The following is a 15,270-nucleotide window of genomic DNA, read 5'->3' as shown; positions in this document are numbered from 1 at the left end:
GATTTACAGTATGGTGTCCTAATTGAATGGGAAACTTACATGGCATTTATGTAAATATTCATTTCTGGACTCTGGCAGGGACAACTAGACTACAAGCCAGGATGCTTTCACTTCTTTTTGCCCTCCTGACCAGTTTGGCTCTGTTTCCCTTCCTTCCCATCTTTTCTTTTCCTACACTTTTTGGTCCCTAACTATTGCGCATACCAGGCATCCTACAAATCCTACCTGACTCAAATCATCCTGACCTAACTCCATGTTGGTTAATTTATTCCTGTTGAAGCAGACAGAGAGAGAGAGAGAGAGAGAGAGAGAGAGAGAGAGAGAGAGAGAGAGAGAGAGAGAGAGAGAGAGAGAGAGAGAGAGATTCAAACATGTAAAAAACCTGGAGGGAATTAATAGGAAAGGAATGTCAGAGAATATGTAATTCTCCCATGTGTGTTCCCTTAAAAGAATTAGGCATGTTTAGACTACCTAAATATTGACATGAATAATCTTGAAGTTTGAAAAACTCTTCCTAGAGACTTTAGAACACATTTCTATAAAACACCCAACAATAAAGATTTTAAATTAAGGAAATTAGTTCAAATAATAGCAAAACTTTCTCACTTAAAGAATATTTGGATAATGTAAAAGATTTCCTCATTAAGCTGTACAAAAATAATCCTTTAGAGAGTTTAGGAAGTGGCTGGACTAGCATCTGGTATATTTTGTTTAAATATAGTGAATCTTGCCTCACTACATTGAGTTAGGGATGGATCACTGATTACTAAATGGCTTTGAGTACCTAAGCAATTGGCATTGGCTATTAGGCGAAGGTGCTAAGTCCCTTCCAAATCACTGAGTTCTTTTCAAAAAGCCAAATTTTATATAAATTATTCTTGTATTTAAAGCTAACAAGTAGATGATCCTCAGGTTCTCTTCCAGCTTAGTGCTTCCAAGAAAGCAAAACAGGCTTGGCAGGGTGAGACGAACTAAGACTTCATGCAGAGATCTGGAGATGTCTGAAATAAATTCTTCATTAGTTGAGCATTATCATATGCTTCAGATAAGGTATAAAAAGATTCTAAATCCAGGTGCTGATAACTATGCAAATCCCAGAGGGAGAGACATAAAAACAACAAGATTATGTTAGTCAATATCTTTTAAAAAAATTAGTAAATTGCCATCTATGATGTTCCCTCATCTTTAGACAGCAGAAATGGCACCTGAGGCATTTTTAAAATTCAAAAAAATCACTAACTGGTTTATTTATTTTAGATAGGAAAGGTTAGGTGAAATTAGGGGTTGAAAACATACACAGACTTCTCAAGCTCTTCACAGATACTTAAAATACTTTTGTTTTGATGCTTTTCTTCCCTTGGTTTCCCCTAAATGCTCTGGTATACTTCCTTTCAGTATTCTCTTTCTCTTCTGGAGTTAGAAAGGCTGACATCCACTTTCTAGCACCCCAACCCCCCTCTCTTCACACACACACCAGTGTTTTACTTCAGTCCTTCACTGAATCTGAAAGACTCCACAGGCAGTTTTCAACTACAACCTACAAGAGATCTTGTCACTTTCCACAGCTATGTCCCTGTTTAGCTGGGAAGGGAATGTCTCCTCTCCATAGAAGATCTACCCCTCTCTTTTGGCCCATTTGGGAGTGTGCACCTATGTCCCAAACCTAATTGCTAACTTTCCCAGTTCTCCTGCAAGTGCTGAAATTGCTTTTCTTTAGGATGCTGTCCCTTCACTCCTCACACTGGCTCTCTGTCTACCAGGACTGAAAAAAGACCCTCCTCTCTCAGCTCAGCTACCCAATCTGGTGCCTTGGAGTAGCCTGCCACTCAAATCTCTCTGATTCTGAGAGGAATTAACAGTCCTGCAAATGTGTGTGTACATAGCCCTTCCAGGCTTCTTTAAAACATACAGTCCGTCACACCATCCTAAAAAGTTACTGAGAGTTGGAGGAGAGCAATGGTGTTCAGGATTGCATGAAAAAGATTTTAGGTTTTGCAAAAGTTTTCATCAGTCAAAACGAGTTTAAAAAGATGTTGAATATAAGCTGCATCAAAGAGGATAAGACATCATGTAATGTTCACCTCATTAATTTCCTCATGGCCCATAGTGGTTGTCCCTCACTGATTCTGATGTTACAGAATTTAGAGATCATTAAAATAAAATACACCAACCTTGCATCTGACAAAGAGAACTGTGTTTCTTGAAAGCTTATGCTACAGTAAAGTTGGTTAGTCTTAGAGATGCTACTGGACTCTTTACTATTTTACCAACCTACTAGTAAACTTTGGGTTGACAGGCCAAACTTAATCAAGAAGAAATTGGAAAAAGCGCTTGGCTTATAGTGGATTTTTTTTGTGTGCGTACTCTAATAGTTCAGGTTGTGTCAGAGTTTAGCATCAGAACTTGTTTTTCAGCACTACTGATTTCTGGATGGTGTGATAATAAAAAGTAATAATAAAATGTACTAATAAAAGAAAAGTACTACTGATCCTATTTGAAGTGCAGCTCACCTGTCCCCTAAATAACCACACAGGGCTGATATCATAGCTTCCTGACAGTTTCCCTCTGTCCCAGGTGCTGCATGATGACGTCACTTCTGTGACATCATCACGCAGGGTGGCACGTGCTACCCCACAGCAAGCCAGTTGTCCCAGCACACCGTGAAGCTGGCAACAGCAGTGCGGGTGGCTGGGAGGCCGCCTGCGCCATTCGCCTGCCCTGCAAGACAGGGGGCAGCCGGCTTGCCATGTGCTCCCTGTCCTGCGAGGCAGGCGAATGGCACGGGCGGCCTCCCAGCCACCCGCACTGCCTTTTGCCTGCCCCGCAGGACAGAAGGGGTGTGGCAAGCGCGCCCCCTGTCCTGCCACCCACGCACTCCTGGGGCTGGCAGCTGCACCTGGCGCCCCCTCTTTGGCAGCGCTAGGGGCAGACTACCCCCCCTGCCCCCCCGTCGATCCAGCCCTACTGCCTTGGCCTTTGCTGCAGGCCAGAAAGGAGAACTTTTGGCCTCCTTTCTCCTCCTGGTGTCTAGAAAACATGAATAGATGGACATTCCTTAGACACGTCTGCAGAAACTAAGATAAGAAAAGAGTAAGGGTCTCCCTCTCCCTGGAAGAGGATACGTGCAGCACAATTGATGGGTTATTATGGAGTCTGAAGGAAATGTGAAATGACCATATAAGGGAAATTGATAAGAAGAAGGTATGAACAGGGATAGAATTGCAGATGCTGTCGTGAGACTAAGTTTGAGAAATGGACAACAGCCAATCCGAGGGTGTGAAAGAGGTCAGATGCTTTGAGTGTGACTTTCATTTCTCCAATGTGATGTAATGCGCCTTTAAAATAGCACGTAATCCTTTGTTCTGGTGGCACACTCAGAGCTCACCTTGTAGCTGTGTGTGTATCCTATATTTGCAAATATATCTGGTTTTTCTTTACAACATCCTTCATTAGACATCATTCTGTGTGTGTATTCAATTCTCTTAATTGGCTAAGATAACCAGACACACATAATTTGGGTACAACAGAAGGTACAGAAAACCTCTGCCTTTGTAACAGGTAGTCCACTCGCCTAAGGGAAATATGGGGCCAATGAGGCTGGCAGAATTGACCTTGCTGAGTCTTTTTGCTACTGATCTCCAGAATTCCAGGCAGCTGTGTCAATGAGCGTGGGTGTTTTGGCCTGTAGTTTCCTTGGAACTGGTGAGTAAAGAGAGTCACGAGAGAGTCAACCAGTGCCTTATGGAAGGATCTGCTACTGGTCATAGCAGCCCCTGCAAAAACTGTTTGGGGATCTGTCTGTTTCTGCTTTATCCTGTTCATCCACTGCAAATATTGTGGTTTCCCAGCTTCTATAGTCACATACAACCCTGTTGTTCGCTCCAGATGGATAGCCATGTAAACAACTCTACTGTTGTTTACTGCTTCTTCGTATTTTTTGTTAGTATATCAAGAGGTGGATTTTATGGCAGGGATTTAACTTTGGCACTCATTTGTTGTTAAAGGTTTGCAACACTATTGTTGGGAAATGAGATCAAGCAAATGCCGCTACACTATCTCCAGAGGAAACACCTCATATCATCAAGAGCGGCAAAGAAAAGGTCACTTCTAACATGACAGACACACTGTGAATTATCCCACAGCCATGAAAATTATGATGTTGTGGACCTGAGGATTTCTCACAAATGGCATGAAATGTAATGTGCTGATGTATGATGAAAAGAAAACCATTTGAGAGGCTTGAAACATTTAGTGTTTTCTTGTGGAATAAATACAATTATATAGATATGCTGAAACTAAGAGGAGGCAGAGAGCAGACAGCAGGTCAGAGCTGCAGAATAGTTCATTAATGAAGACTGAGTCAGAAGAGTTGCCTTCACATCATCCATGGCTCAGTGGTAGAGCATCTGCCACACAAGGAGAGCATCCCAAGATCAATCCCCAAAGTCTCCCATTGAAAGGATCAGGTAATAAGTGACATGGAAGGACTCTGCTGGAGACCTGGAGTGCCTCTGCCGGTCAGAATAGGCAATATGACCTTAATAGACCAATGGTTTGACACAGTATAAGGAACTTCTGGTGTTCATCCACCTAACCATGAGGACTAAAAATTTCTCTTTAGAAATGGTTAGAATTCCAATAAAACCATACAGGCCACTCTGGCAGCTGCGTCTGGTATCTGGGCATCAGAGATTTAACCAATTCATATATTCTTAACCAGTGCTTTTTTGTTAAAAAAAAGATGCCAGTATTCATATTTATGGTAACATTAATTTCTACCAGTTTCCCAATAGGACTTGGGATGGCACCCATCCAAATGCTGTGCTAAGTACTGGTGGTGAGTATTGCCAGGAAAAAGCCCAGTTCCTGAACAATATACCCACTAGGTGCTGCTGCTTGCCAGGGAAGACTGTTCCATCAGAGGCTGAGTTCTTCCAGCCGATCAGCCCCACCTTCTGGCTGCTGTTTCTGCTGTATTGTGGTTTTTATATTGTTAAGTTTTTGGATTTTGTGAGCCAATTTAAGTCTTGGTTTGCAAGAGAAAAATGGAATAAAAATACTCAGAAAAAATAAGCTATTCAGAAGTTCCCCTGTGTCCCAAGGGATACAGCGACACGCTTTATTAATGCAGTTGAAGAGCTGAAGTGGTGACATACCTTTCCCATTTCCGAGTGTGTGGTCTATGGGAGGTCTCAGAATCTGAGGTGAGCTGGTTCCCAGAACCCAATCAAAGTTATCAGCTAGAGAATTCCGCCAACCACAGAAGCCACTTTCAAAAGTGCAGGATGTTCCACATTCTCTCTCATCTGTATTATCCCCGCAGTCATCCACAAAATTGCAGCTTTGTTCTGGTCTGTAACAGTTGTGATTTATGCATTCCAAGAAGCCCTGTGAACAAGAGCCTGGAAAAGAAAACAGGAAGGTTTCATTAACACACAAGAGAAGTTACGAAACAATATAAAGCACTGTTCCCCTTAGAAAACATATAACAGCAAAGCTGAAGTCATTTTCTTTTGATAGCAACTTTCTAATGTAATAATGTAGTTAACATGTACTCCAGGGAACTCAGGTTGCCAACTCCATGTTGGGAAATTCCTAAAGGTTTGGGGGCGGAGCCTGGAGAGAGGACAGTTTAGGGGGCAAGGATGCTCAGCAAGGATATGATGCCATAAAGTCCACCCTCTAAAGCAGCCAGTTTCATCTTCTCCAGAGGACTATAGCTGCAGTTACAGGATTCCAGGCCCCACTTGGAGGTTGGCAACTGCTATAGGGAACCCATGGAATTCTTCTGACACTCATCAGAGTTCCTCAGTTAAAATGCTGGTAGTGAGCAGGGTATGAATGCCTGAAAGAACTTGGCATCACTGGCATCCAGCTCTGTGCAGCTGCAGAGATTTTTAGAGTTGCTGTGTGATACATTTTCAGTTCATGCAAAGTGATAGTGAAGCACAGCAATCTGGCTAGTATGTCATGAATGTGTGCCCTAGAACTCATCCTACGACTTCCCCCCAAACATATGGGTTCTGTGGCAGATCTACAGGTGTTCCCCAGCAGGCAAGACTACAGTTAACAACTAACGCTCCACAGCAACAGTCATTGGTTGTGCTCTCCCACTGCAAGGGTTGCCAACCTCCAGGTGGGGCCTGGCGATCTCCTGAAATTACAAATTATCTCCAGACTACCAAGATCAGTTCTGCAGGAGAAAATAGCTGTTTAGGAGGGCAGACTCTATTGCATTATACCTTGCTGAGATCCGTCCCCTACCCAAGCCCTGCCATCCCCAACCTCTAACCCCAAATCTCCATGAATTTCTCAATCTGGCGTTGGTAACCTGACCCACTGCATCCAGTTCTGCACAGCTGGCAAGGAAGCAACTGCTAAGGGTCTTTTATAAGCACATCTGCCTGCTACTAGCTAGCCCTCAAAATGGGTGAGGCTGTTTCCTGGGTGCCTTCTGCCTTAATATGGGAAGGAAAAGAGAAGGCTTGTGACCTAACAGCTCGTCTTGCTGCTTGTCCAGACAATAGCTGTTCTCCTTTTCCTTCCCCTCACCGTCCTTATTTCTCTTTTTCCTTCATCCTTCTAACTGTTAAATTCAGGGATATCAATAATTAACCACAATGATACAATTAAGTTTTAGGAGCCGTTTCTCTTCCAAGCAATTTTGTCCCACCTAGATACTGTATTTGCATTTTGCAACTCTGAATAGAGGTTTTTAAATTGTAATTTCACTCCTTTTATTGTTAAAGATCATGGAAAACTTCAGTTAATAGCGGATAAAAAGTCAAAGTAAAAACTTTACTATTGAATTATACCATTTCATTGCCAAAAACAAGGTGAAAAATGTTAGAAATTACAGATGAGGCAGGAAGGGAGGGAGGTATCTCCATATTTTACCTGTTTCACCTTTCTCACACATCTATGCACTAAAAACAGGGAAATGGCCCTCTTCTTTTTGTGGGTTAATCCATTCTGGGGTTTACTAGAAGACAGTATAAAGCTGGAACGTTGTACTGGTTTAGGGTTGTCAACAACAGGTTGGGATACTCTAGGAGGGGTGGAGCTTGGGGAGCTCTGTAGGGTATGCCATAGAGTACACCCTCCAAAGCAGCCATTTTCTGCAGCGGAACTGCTCTGTGTCATCTAAAGATCAGTTGTAATTCTGGAAGATCGCCAGTTCTCACCTAGAGGCTGGCAACCTTATGAACTGGTTTAATTAAATAGATTCAATTTAAGCATATGAATTTATTACCAGCCTTTTTTTCTGAAATAATTTAACTGGGTGATGGTATCTTTGGAGCATCTCTGGTTCAGAATAAGCTATAAAACTGAAACAAAGCAACACAAAAATGTGTTTTGCCAGATGAGTCCTTGAAAATATATAAGAATGGGGAAAATACAAAAATAATTTTACATATTAATAGGCACATGGAACATAATGGAATTACACAAAAGTGTATACTTCTTGCAAGACTGAGATGCCCTGGACTCTATCCAAAATATGCTTACTATAGTATGAAGATATATTAAACATCACTAGGACTTATTTCTGAGTGAGTAGACAGAAATAAGGATTTATAGTGCAATCCTAAGCAGAGTTACTCCAGTTATTGAAATCAATGGGCTTAGACTGGAGTAAGTCTGTTTAGGATTTCAGTGGCAGTTGATTTTTTTAAAAAATGAAACCTAATAGAAGTCAACGCACTCACATATACACAAAAATAAAAATTGATTTCAGAATAAATTTTTTAACAAGTAGGACAGAAAACATGGACAAAGGAAGCCTAAGGGAGTTAAAATGTTGCTGCTTCTTCCAGGCAAAGGAAAGGAGGAAAGATGAAAATGCTGTTTTCTCAGAGTAAGAAAATGTTTAAGAAGTTAAATAATGATATTTCTAAATAAACTGGGTCTAGCCCATGCGAAGTTAATTATTTCAACTAAATTATCTTCCAACTGAAATTAATAGGATTTATAAATACATAACTTTGGTTACTTCAAAATGAATTTTACTGTATCTGTAGAACAACCTCCCAAGAAAATGTATTTAGGGTCAAGTGAAATATATGTAGGAGTTGCATAAAGCCCAAACAATACAAGACAGTGGAGCCAGATGGATGAAAACGCCAATGGAGATGGAGGGAATTCTTAAAAGGGTTCGTCCTGTGACTGTCTCAGCCTTATAGATGATGATGCTTAAGTGAGAATCAATACCGAACATTCAGATCTTATATGCAAATATAAAATAACATCATATTAAACATTAACTTAAAAAGTTGGCCAATTGTTTCTCAAAAATGCCTTGCTAAGTCACCATTTCTCCAAGTTTGATCTAGCTATGTTATTAAGAGCCATGAACTACGACCATTTTGGCTAGACAGGCCAACTGTTTTAAAGAGGTATGGGAGAAGCTTCATTTCCTATGGCATGCACATATATTTATTTTGCTTCACTGCTGCAGATTTGGTAGGCTTTTTAAACAACACAAAATCTACAAAACATGCCTACTAGAAGTGAACATGGGATGAAGAGACCTGCCACAAACAGTGATTGCCCTTTTAATCTGTTTTCAGGTCTCTGAGTATCATCTGTTTACAGTCTTATTCTAACTTGAGGAGTAGTTTATTCTAGTATGCTCTTTCCCATATACTGTTCCCCGCAGATATTTTCCTCCCAGTGAATGAATTTCATCCCATGCTCTCTTTTTTAGGGGATCTTATTTATATTATAGTATTAACAATCCAAGTCTTTAAAGTATGGAAGGAAAATGTGGAATGCTTCCTATTTCTGCTGGTGAAATATCAGGAAGAATATACTATAAAGCCATGTACTTCACAATACTATCTGTAGATACAAGAGAAGCAACAGAAAAAGCAGCCTGGCTATTTAATTGACAGTGGAGGCTTCTTTGTAAAGGTTCGATAACTTTTCCACTGCAGTGATCTACGGAGATTGTTAGCAAGTGAACTTTTTGTTCTCACACATGGCAGATGCATTGATAGTAATGGGCCCTAAGGAGAGGTTAGTGTCTCTAAGATCAAGCTCATGAACTGTGGGGGATTTACAACAAATAATGATAATGACTACACAGAAATGATGAGGATCGATGCAGTCTAAAAGCCTGCCTTCTGAAAGATGTTTGAAATATAGAATGGCAATAATGGTGCACAGCTGTGGTTTCAACAAAAACGCTAAGCCTAACACCAATGTCTTAACTTTCCACTCAAGTGCTTGCACACATTGTGCTTTTCATAAAAAAAAGGAAACAAGAAAAGGTTATTCCCTGCACTTTGGAATCAAACTCATTACCATCACTGTAATAAACCCTTTGTATATCTGTTTAATAATAATAATAGTAACGTTTGATTTATATACCACCCTTCAGGACAACTTAATGCCACACTCAGAGTGGTTTACAAAGTATGTTATTATTATTCCCACAAGAATCGCCCTATGAGCTGATATGTAAATCAAATGTTGTTGTTGTTATTAGAGTGGTTTACAAAGCATAATAATAATATTATAATAATAACAACATTCAATTTATATACCGCCCTTCAGGATGACTTAACACCCACTCAGAGCGGTTTACAAAGTATGTTATTATTATCCCTACAACAAAACACTCTGTGAGGTGGGTGGGGCTGAGAGAGCTCCAAGAGAGCTGTGACTGATCCAAGGTCACCTTCAAGCAGAGGAGTGGGGAATCAGCTGGGCAGCAGGGAAGGCTAGAGCCAGCTCCTCCGGGGCTCGTGCTGCCGCCTCTACTGCCACAGTGGTCAGCTGGGTAGCGGGGAAGCACAGAGTCAGTTCCTCCGGGGCATGCACTGACTCCTCTGCCACTGCAGTGGTACAGAAAAGGGGCATTTAGACCCCCGCCAGCTGGATCAGCTGCTTAGCGGGGATCTCCCCACCAAACAGCTGATCCACGGGTTTAAATGCCCCTTTCTGTGCTCCTTTGCAGCAGCACGGAAAGGGGCATTTAAATCCCTTGACCTGAAGCTTCCCGAAGCGATATGAATTGCTTTGGGAAGCTTTGATTCAGGGTTTCTGAATCAGGCCCGGGGTGCAACCCCCTTCCCTCCAGCTATTTTTTAACGTAACTTTCCCTGAGAAAGAGTACTGGGAGCTTCATAATCCAACTAATCATACGATTACACAGACAGTTTTAGTATATAATCAACAGACTTTTCAATAATACATTTATTATACCAAAAGTTAGCATTTGTACTTGTTTGACTAGCACAGTTCTTTCAACATCCAGAGTCTTATCTCAACGGCTGTGTTGAAAAACATCACCACTTCTTTCAGTGAGGTGTACATTCACACAACAAGAAAAAGGGATAAGAAGCTGTTCTGCTAAACAGCCTAGTACCACAGTAAAGAGTGGAGTAACTACATGATTCCTAATTCTATAATACAAAACACCACCACATAGGATACAGTCTTTATCATGTATGCGCACACCAAAAACAATCATTTGAAGGGATACGCTTTTAATGATCCGCAAAGATTACGGATTGCAAAACCTTACAACATGCAAATGTTCATGCAAAAGTTCAATTTTGGTACATTTAAGGTTTTTAATTGGCGTGCACCTATCTTAAGGGCTGGAAAGTTTAGATCCAAGGTTAAAAATGAACAAGGTCTATGTGCTGCAGAATACATATTCTAACAATCTATACCACAAATCCTTTCTTTGATTACTGGCTGGACCTTTTCCAGACTGTAAACAGTAAAGCCAGGGTAGAAATTCCAGCGCTGTTAATTTCTTGGATTATAACGTTTTTCCATTTGCTCAGAAAGGCATCTTTCAAGAGGCAAAATTAGAAGATGAATCTCTCTGGTATATAGTCAGATGTTTATGTAGGGCTACCACTTGCCACGTCTCCCTGGCAACCAGCAGAAGGGTAGGAAGAGGGGTACTTACCAGGGTTAATTTTTGCACATGTGCACACATTCCCAGCCAGCACACGATGACATCACTTCCAAAAGTGATATCATTGCGCTGGCCATGGGAGTTCTTTCGCACTTTGCTCAGGGCCAATTTCAGCCCCAAACAGGCCAACTCTTTAAAAAAAATGACAAGACTCTACTTGTATTGTACTTGCCCCTCTCTATTTAACTGTGCTATTTGAGAAGACCATAACTCTAATTTATCATAAATTCTAATTTCTGCAATAGTTTGAAAATTCCTTAAGTGCACATGAGAGACCCAATCTGGTTTGAGAATGAATGGCTGCATCATCAGCATACAATCAAGGATTAATTACCTTACAATCACTGATTGTGTTCACTTCTCAAGCAGATGTCCCTGACTGTTCAGGTGCAAAAAAGCAGGTAATACAATCTAGCTGATACTGGTCATTTAAAGTTGCATCTGACTGCACAGCCACAAAAGGAGGATGAACTGCAAGTGATTCCATGTTTTACAATATAGACAGGCCATTTTAATGAGCCAAGTATGACTCAAAGGAATATATGCTTCAGCTGAGTAAATTCAGCTTTCACACAGAGCAAAGGCAATTGTAAGTTGCAACAACGTGCTCCTGTAGCCACTGTGAAAGTGCAAAGCTGTTTAAGACAAACTTCGACAACAATAACCACCAAGGTAACTCCTATGACAGACACACCTCATGTGTAATCAAGAGAGTTTAATAATAAAAGCTCACTTGGCAAACATCTTTTCTGTTGAATTTTCAAACATGACTAAGGTCAAATAGGGAATGATGTTGGACTCCAGTTGCTCCTTTCCCTTAAATCCCAAGCTGCACATCCACAACAAGGAGGAAGATCCATGCTCCTACACCTCATGTCAACCTCTTCTCCATCTTGGATCTGCCAGCATTCCCTATTCTCTAGAGGTAAATTAACACCAAGCAATGTCATCTTTGGGTGACCTGAGAGACAGGCATACCTGTGAGGCCCTGACAGTAGGCCAAGTGGGATATAAGGGAAGCTCAGAGGATAAAACACATGGATGCTGTGAAAACAGCAGCTCTATGTTGAGTTCCCACCATGACATACAGAAACATGTGTCCCACTTTTGATGTCATCAGGTTATAATGTAGATGCATGGGATAGAATCATGATATAGAAAAGTGTTCCTAACTAGATATGGGCACGAACTGGGAAAAAGCCGAACCATGTGGTTTGTGGTTAATCGTATCTCACAAACCACGAACCATGAACTTTCACGAAGTTGCTCAGGTTCGCAAACTGGTTCGTTTGGTTCATGAAAACATCACATTCAGGGCAGCAAAAGGTCTGCAGAATAGGGGTTTGCGCTTCTGGTTTCCCCCTTTTAAATGCCTGCTGCTTTTCAGCTGATGGAAGGGGGATCCCCCATCAGCTGAAAAATGGTGCTGGCTTGAAAACAGCAATACTTTTCTTGCGTAGCGAGAAAAGTTTTGCTGCTTTCAAACTCCCACTGCTTTTTTCAGCTGAGGGGAGGGGCATCCTCCTATCAACTGAGGTCCTTTTCACACTGAGACTTTAAAGTATTTCATTATCAGTTCTGCTTCCCATGTTTGCAGGAGTTTGCTTATTCCCTGCTGATTTTAATAGCCAGGAAAGGGTTAAATGGCTGGTTTTCCCCTTCCTCCTTTGGGGTATGCACACACACACTCTCTTTTTTTTCAAAAGCAAGAAAGGGTTGTAACTTTGTAACATTGCAACATTGTAATGTTACTGTACATTCCTCCTGGCTTTAAAAGACAGGAAAGGATTAAATAGCTCCTTTCCCCTTCCTCGCAGGCATGTTTCAGGCTTTGAAAAAGAGGAAAAAAACAAGTATTTTGCACAACCCTTTAGAAACAAAATAGCAGGGAAGCTGGGAAGCCGGGAGGGGATGAAGCAGCAGCTTCCCTGCCACTTTGTTTCCAAAGGACTGTGCAAAACGCTTGGGTTTTTTCCCCCAAAGCCTGAAACATGCCTGAGGGGGAGGGGAAAGGAGCCATTTAACCCTTTCCTGACTTTTAAACACAGCAGAGAATAAGTAAACTCCTGCAAACATGGGAAGCAGAACAAATAAGTTTCAGTGCAAAAAGGACCTGAGGTGATGGGAGGGGGATGCCCCTCCTCTCAGAAGAAAAAAAGCAGCAGGCCCTTTGAAAGCAGCAACGCTTTTCTTGCAGGCAAGAAAAGTGTTGCTGCTTTCGAACACTTCCTATCAGATGAAAAGCTGCCGGGTGAACACCTCTACTGCAGAAAGCCTATCTCTGGTTGCCTAGGAAATTGATTGATGGTGCCAGGCTGTCTGCAGTGATGAAACAAAAAACGAACCGGCCTAAAGTTCATCATGGTTCGTCAGAAATGGGCTCTGACAAACCACTAGTTCGCAAACCAGGAACCAGCCCGGTTCGTGATGAACTTTGGTTCGCATTTTGGTTCATGCCCATCTCTATTCCTAACCATTACATGGTCCATAATGGAGAAACTTTGCATTGAATAAATGGAAGAACTATCAGATCACATGTTATTTCCAAAGGTATACTGGTTTATACTAAAAAGCTCACAGAGACCATTAGATTAGGCATTTTATTTAATTTTTGAATGCTTTAATTTATGTCTTGTCTCTGACAAAATCATGAATTTATACTGACACTATTGCCTTTCATTATATGATTTATTATTTGCCACTTTGAATTACTTTCAATGTAAATAAAAGTCACATCTCTTTTGCACCCTTGATTTGGGAAAAAAAGAATATTCGTGAGAAAGGAATAGGACACTTGCAAATACAACTAGTGAAAATCCCATCTTTTCTGTATTATCTGTATGAGAAATGCTACATTATCAGTGAAATCCTAAGCAGAGTTACTCCAGTCTAAGCCCATTGAAATCATTGCTTAGGATTTCATTGTATTATTCTTTTAAAAAACTCCCATTATTATGCTGTTGAATTTTAGGTGTCTTTAAAAATAGTTTGAGATAGCTTTTTTCTCAACAACTTGTCCCAGAGACATAATACCTGGAGCGTAGGGCTCTCATCACAATTCTGAATGTGTAAAGTTAATGACATGCCAGCAGAGGGAATGTAACAAATGCACCTCATTTAAAGAAAGCAATACTTGAACAATGCAATTAGTTTAAAGAAGAGTCAGAAGTAGAGGTGCTTGAAATAAAATAGCACTGATGAAAATTAGGATAAAGGTTCATGTTTAAATTTAGTTTAAATTTGGGAGATTTTAAATTTTTCCTCACTAATAGGCAGTGAGCTCTGTAAAGCTCATAGGTTTAGCAGCATCTATACAGTTCATTTTTTCATATCCCTCCTCCTCCAAAGAGTTCATAGGGTGCCCTTGGTTCTCTTTTCCTTATTTAATCCTCACAATAATCCTGTGAAGTAGGTGAGGCTGAGAGAGGGTGACTGGCCCAAGGTCACTGAGTGACCTTCATGGTCGGGGGTGGGGGTGGGTGGGAGGACAGGATCTGAGAGATCTAGATTCAGTCTGGCAGTGTCACTGCTTCACCACATTGGTCATCAATTAGAAATTAGTCAGCTAAACTAGCCAGTCAACTACAAACTAGAAATTCCTGTCAGGAGGACAACTCATTGTGCCTTGCATAGGACACAAGGGGGACCAGTGGCTGCCATAGCTCCTTAGCTGTGTGGATTTGTTTGCCAAGTACATTGTCCCAGTGATTAGGACCACTGTTGCCAGGTTAAATATAAAGGGCCTCCATCTAGGATCATGTTCATTGGTTTTTTGTTAATGAAAGATGAGAGATTCTTGAAAGCATGCAATAGCTTATGGAGTGAACAAACACAGCTGCTGACAGACAGAGTTAGATGTGGGAGTTTAGTGTGGAAGTATGTGAGGAACAGATGACCACAGAGGCAAATCTAATTTAAATAAGAACAGCACATGTTCAGTGTTGGATGAGAAAGTTTAACTATGATACATTAAGTTCCTTGGTACAGAATTCTACATAGTTTCAGGAAAGGACCCTTTTGTACTCCTAACCCCCTTCAACAATCAAGCAACTATGAAGTTATAATGGCAGCAGGGTGGTGGTGGCTATCCAGTGTTTTGCAAAGAGCCTTAGATGTATTATTATCTGCCCATGTGACAGAAATTAGAAGTGTATGCTCAATGTGCCTTGGCGCTCAGGAAATAAATTTGTTTCCTTGAGGCTATGGTTACCAACCAGGACAAGCTGAGAGAGACAGAAAGGTATGTGGACAAGACCCTTAGAGACCTACTAGAACTGTCCCACTCCTGTGCTGATAAGTTCCTCTGTTGTCATGGAGAGTGAGGGTCTCAAAGT

The 15,270-nt window shown here is 41.1% G+C and overlaps 1 protein-coding gene across 2 annotated transcripts in view; it reads right to left on the bottom strand.

The window, feature by feature from the left end:
- Positions 1-15,270, bottom strand: part of MALRD1 (MAM and LDL receptor class A domain containing 1) — a 349,934-nt gene that overhangs the window by 173,967 nt on the left and 160,697 nt on the right. For both annotated transcript variants that reach the window (XM_054992174.1, XM_054992175.1), the window contains exon 23: positions 5,157-5,402. In XM_054992174.1, coding sequence (XP_054848149.1) covers positions 5,157-5,402 — 246 coding nt within the window. The remainder of the gene's footprint in view (positions 1-5,156; positions 5,403-15,270) is intronic.

This window comes from Eublepharis macularius, chromosome 11 (genome assembly GCF_028583425.1).
Source record: "Eublepharis macularius isolate TG4126 chromosome 11, MPM_Emac_v1.0, whole genome shotgun sequence".
Taxonomy (NCBI): Eukaryota; Metazoa; Chordata; class Lepidosauria; order Squamata; family Eublepharidae; genus Eublepharis; species Eublepharis macularius.
The sequence above is the reverse complement of the archived record's forward strand: the minus strand, read 5'-3'. Positions and strand labels throughout refer to the sequence as shown.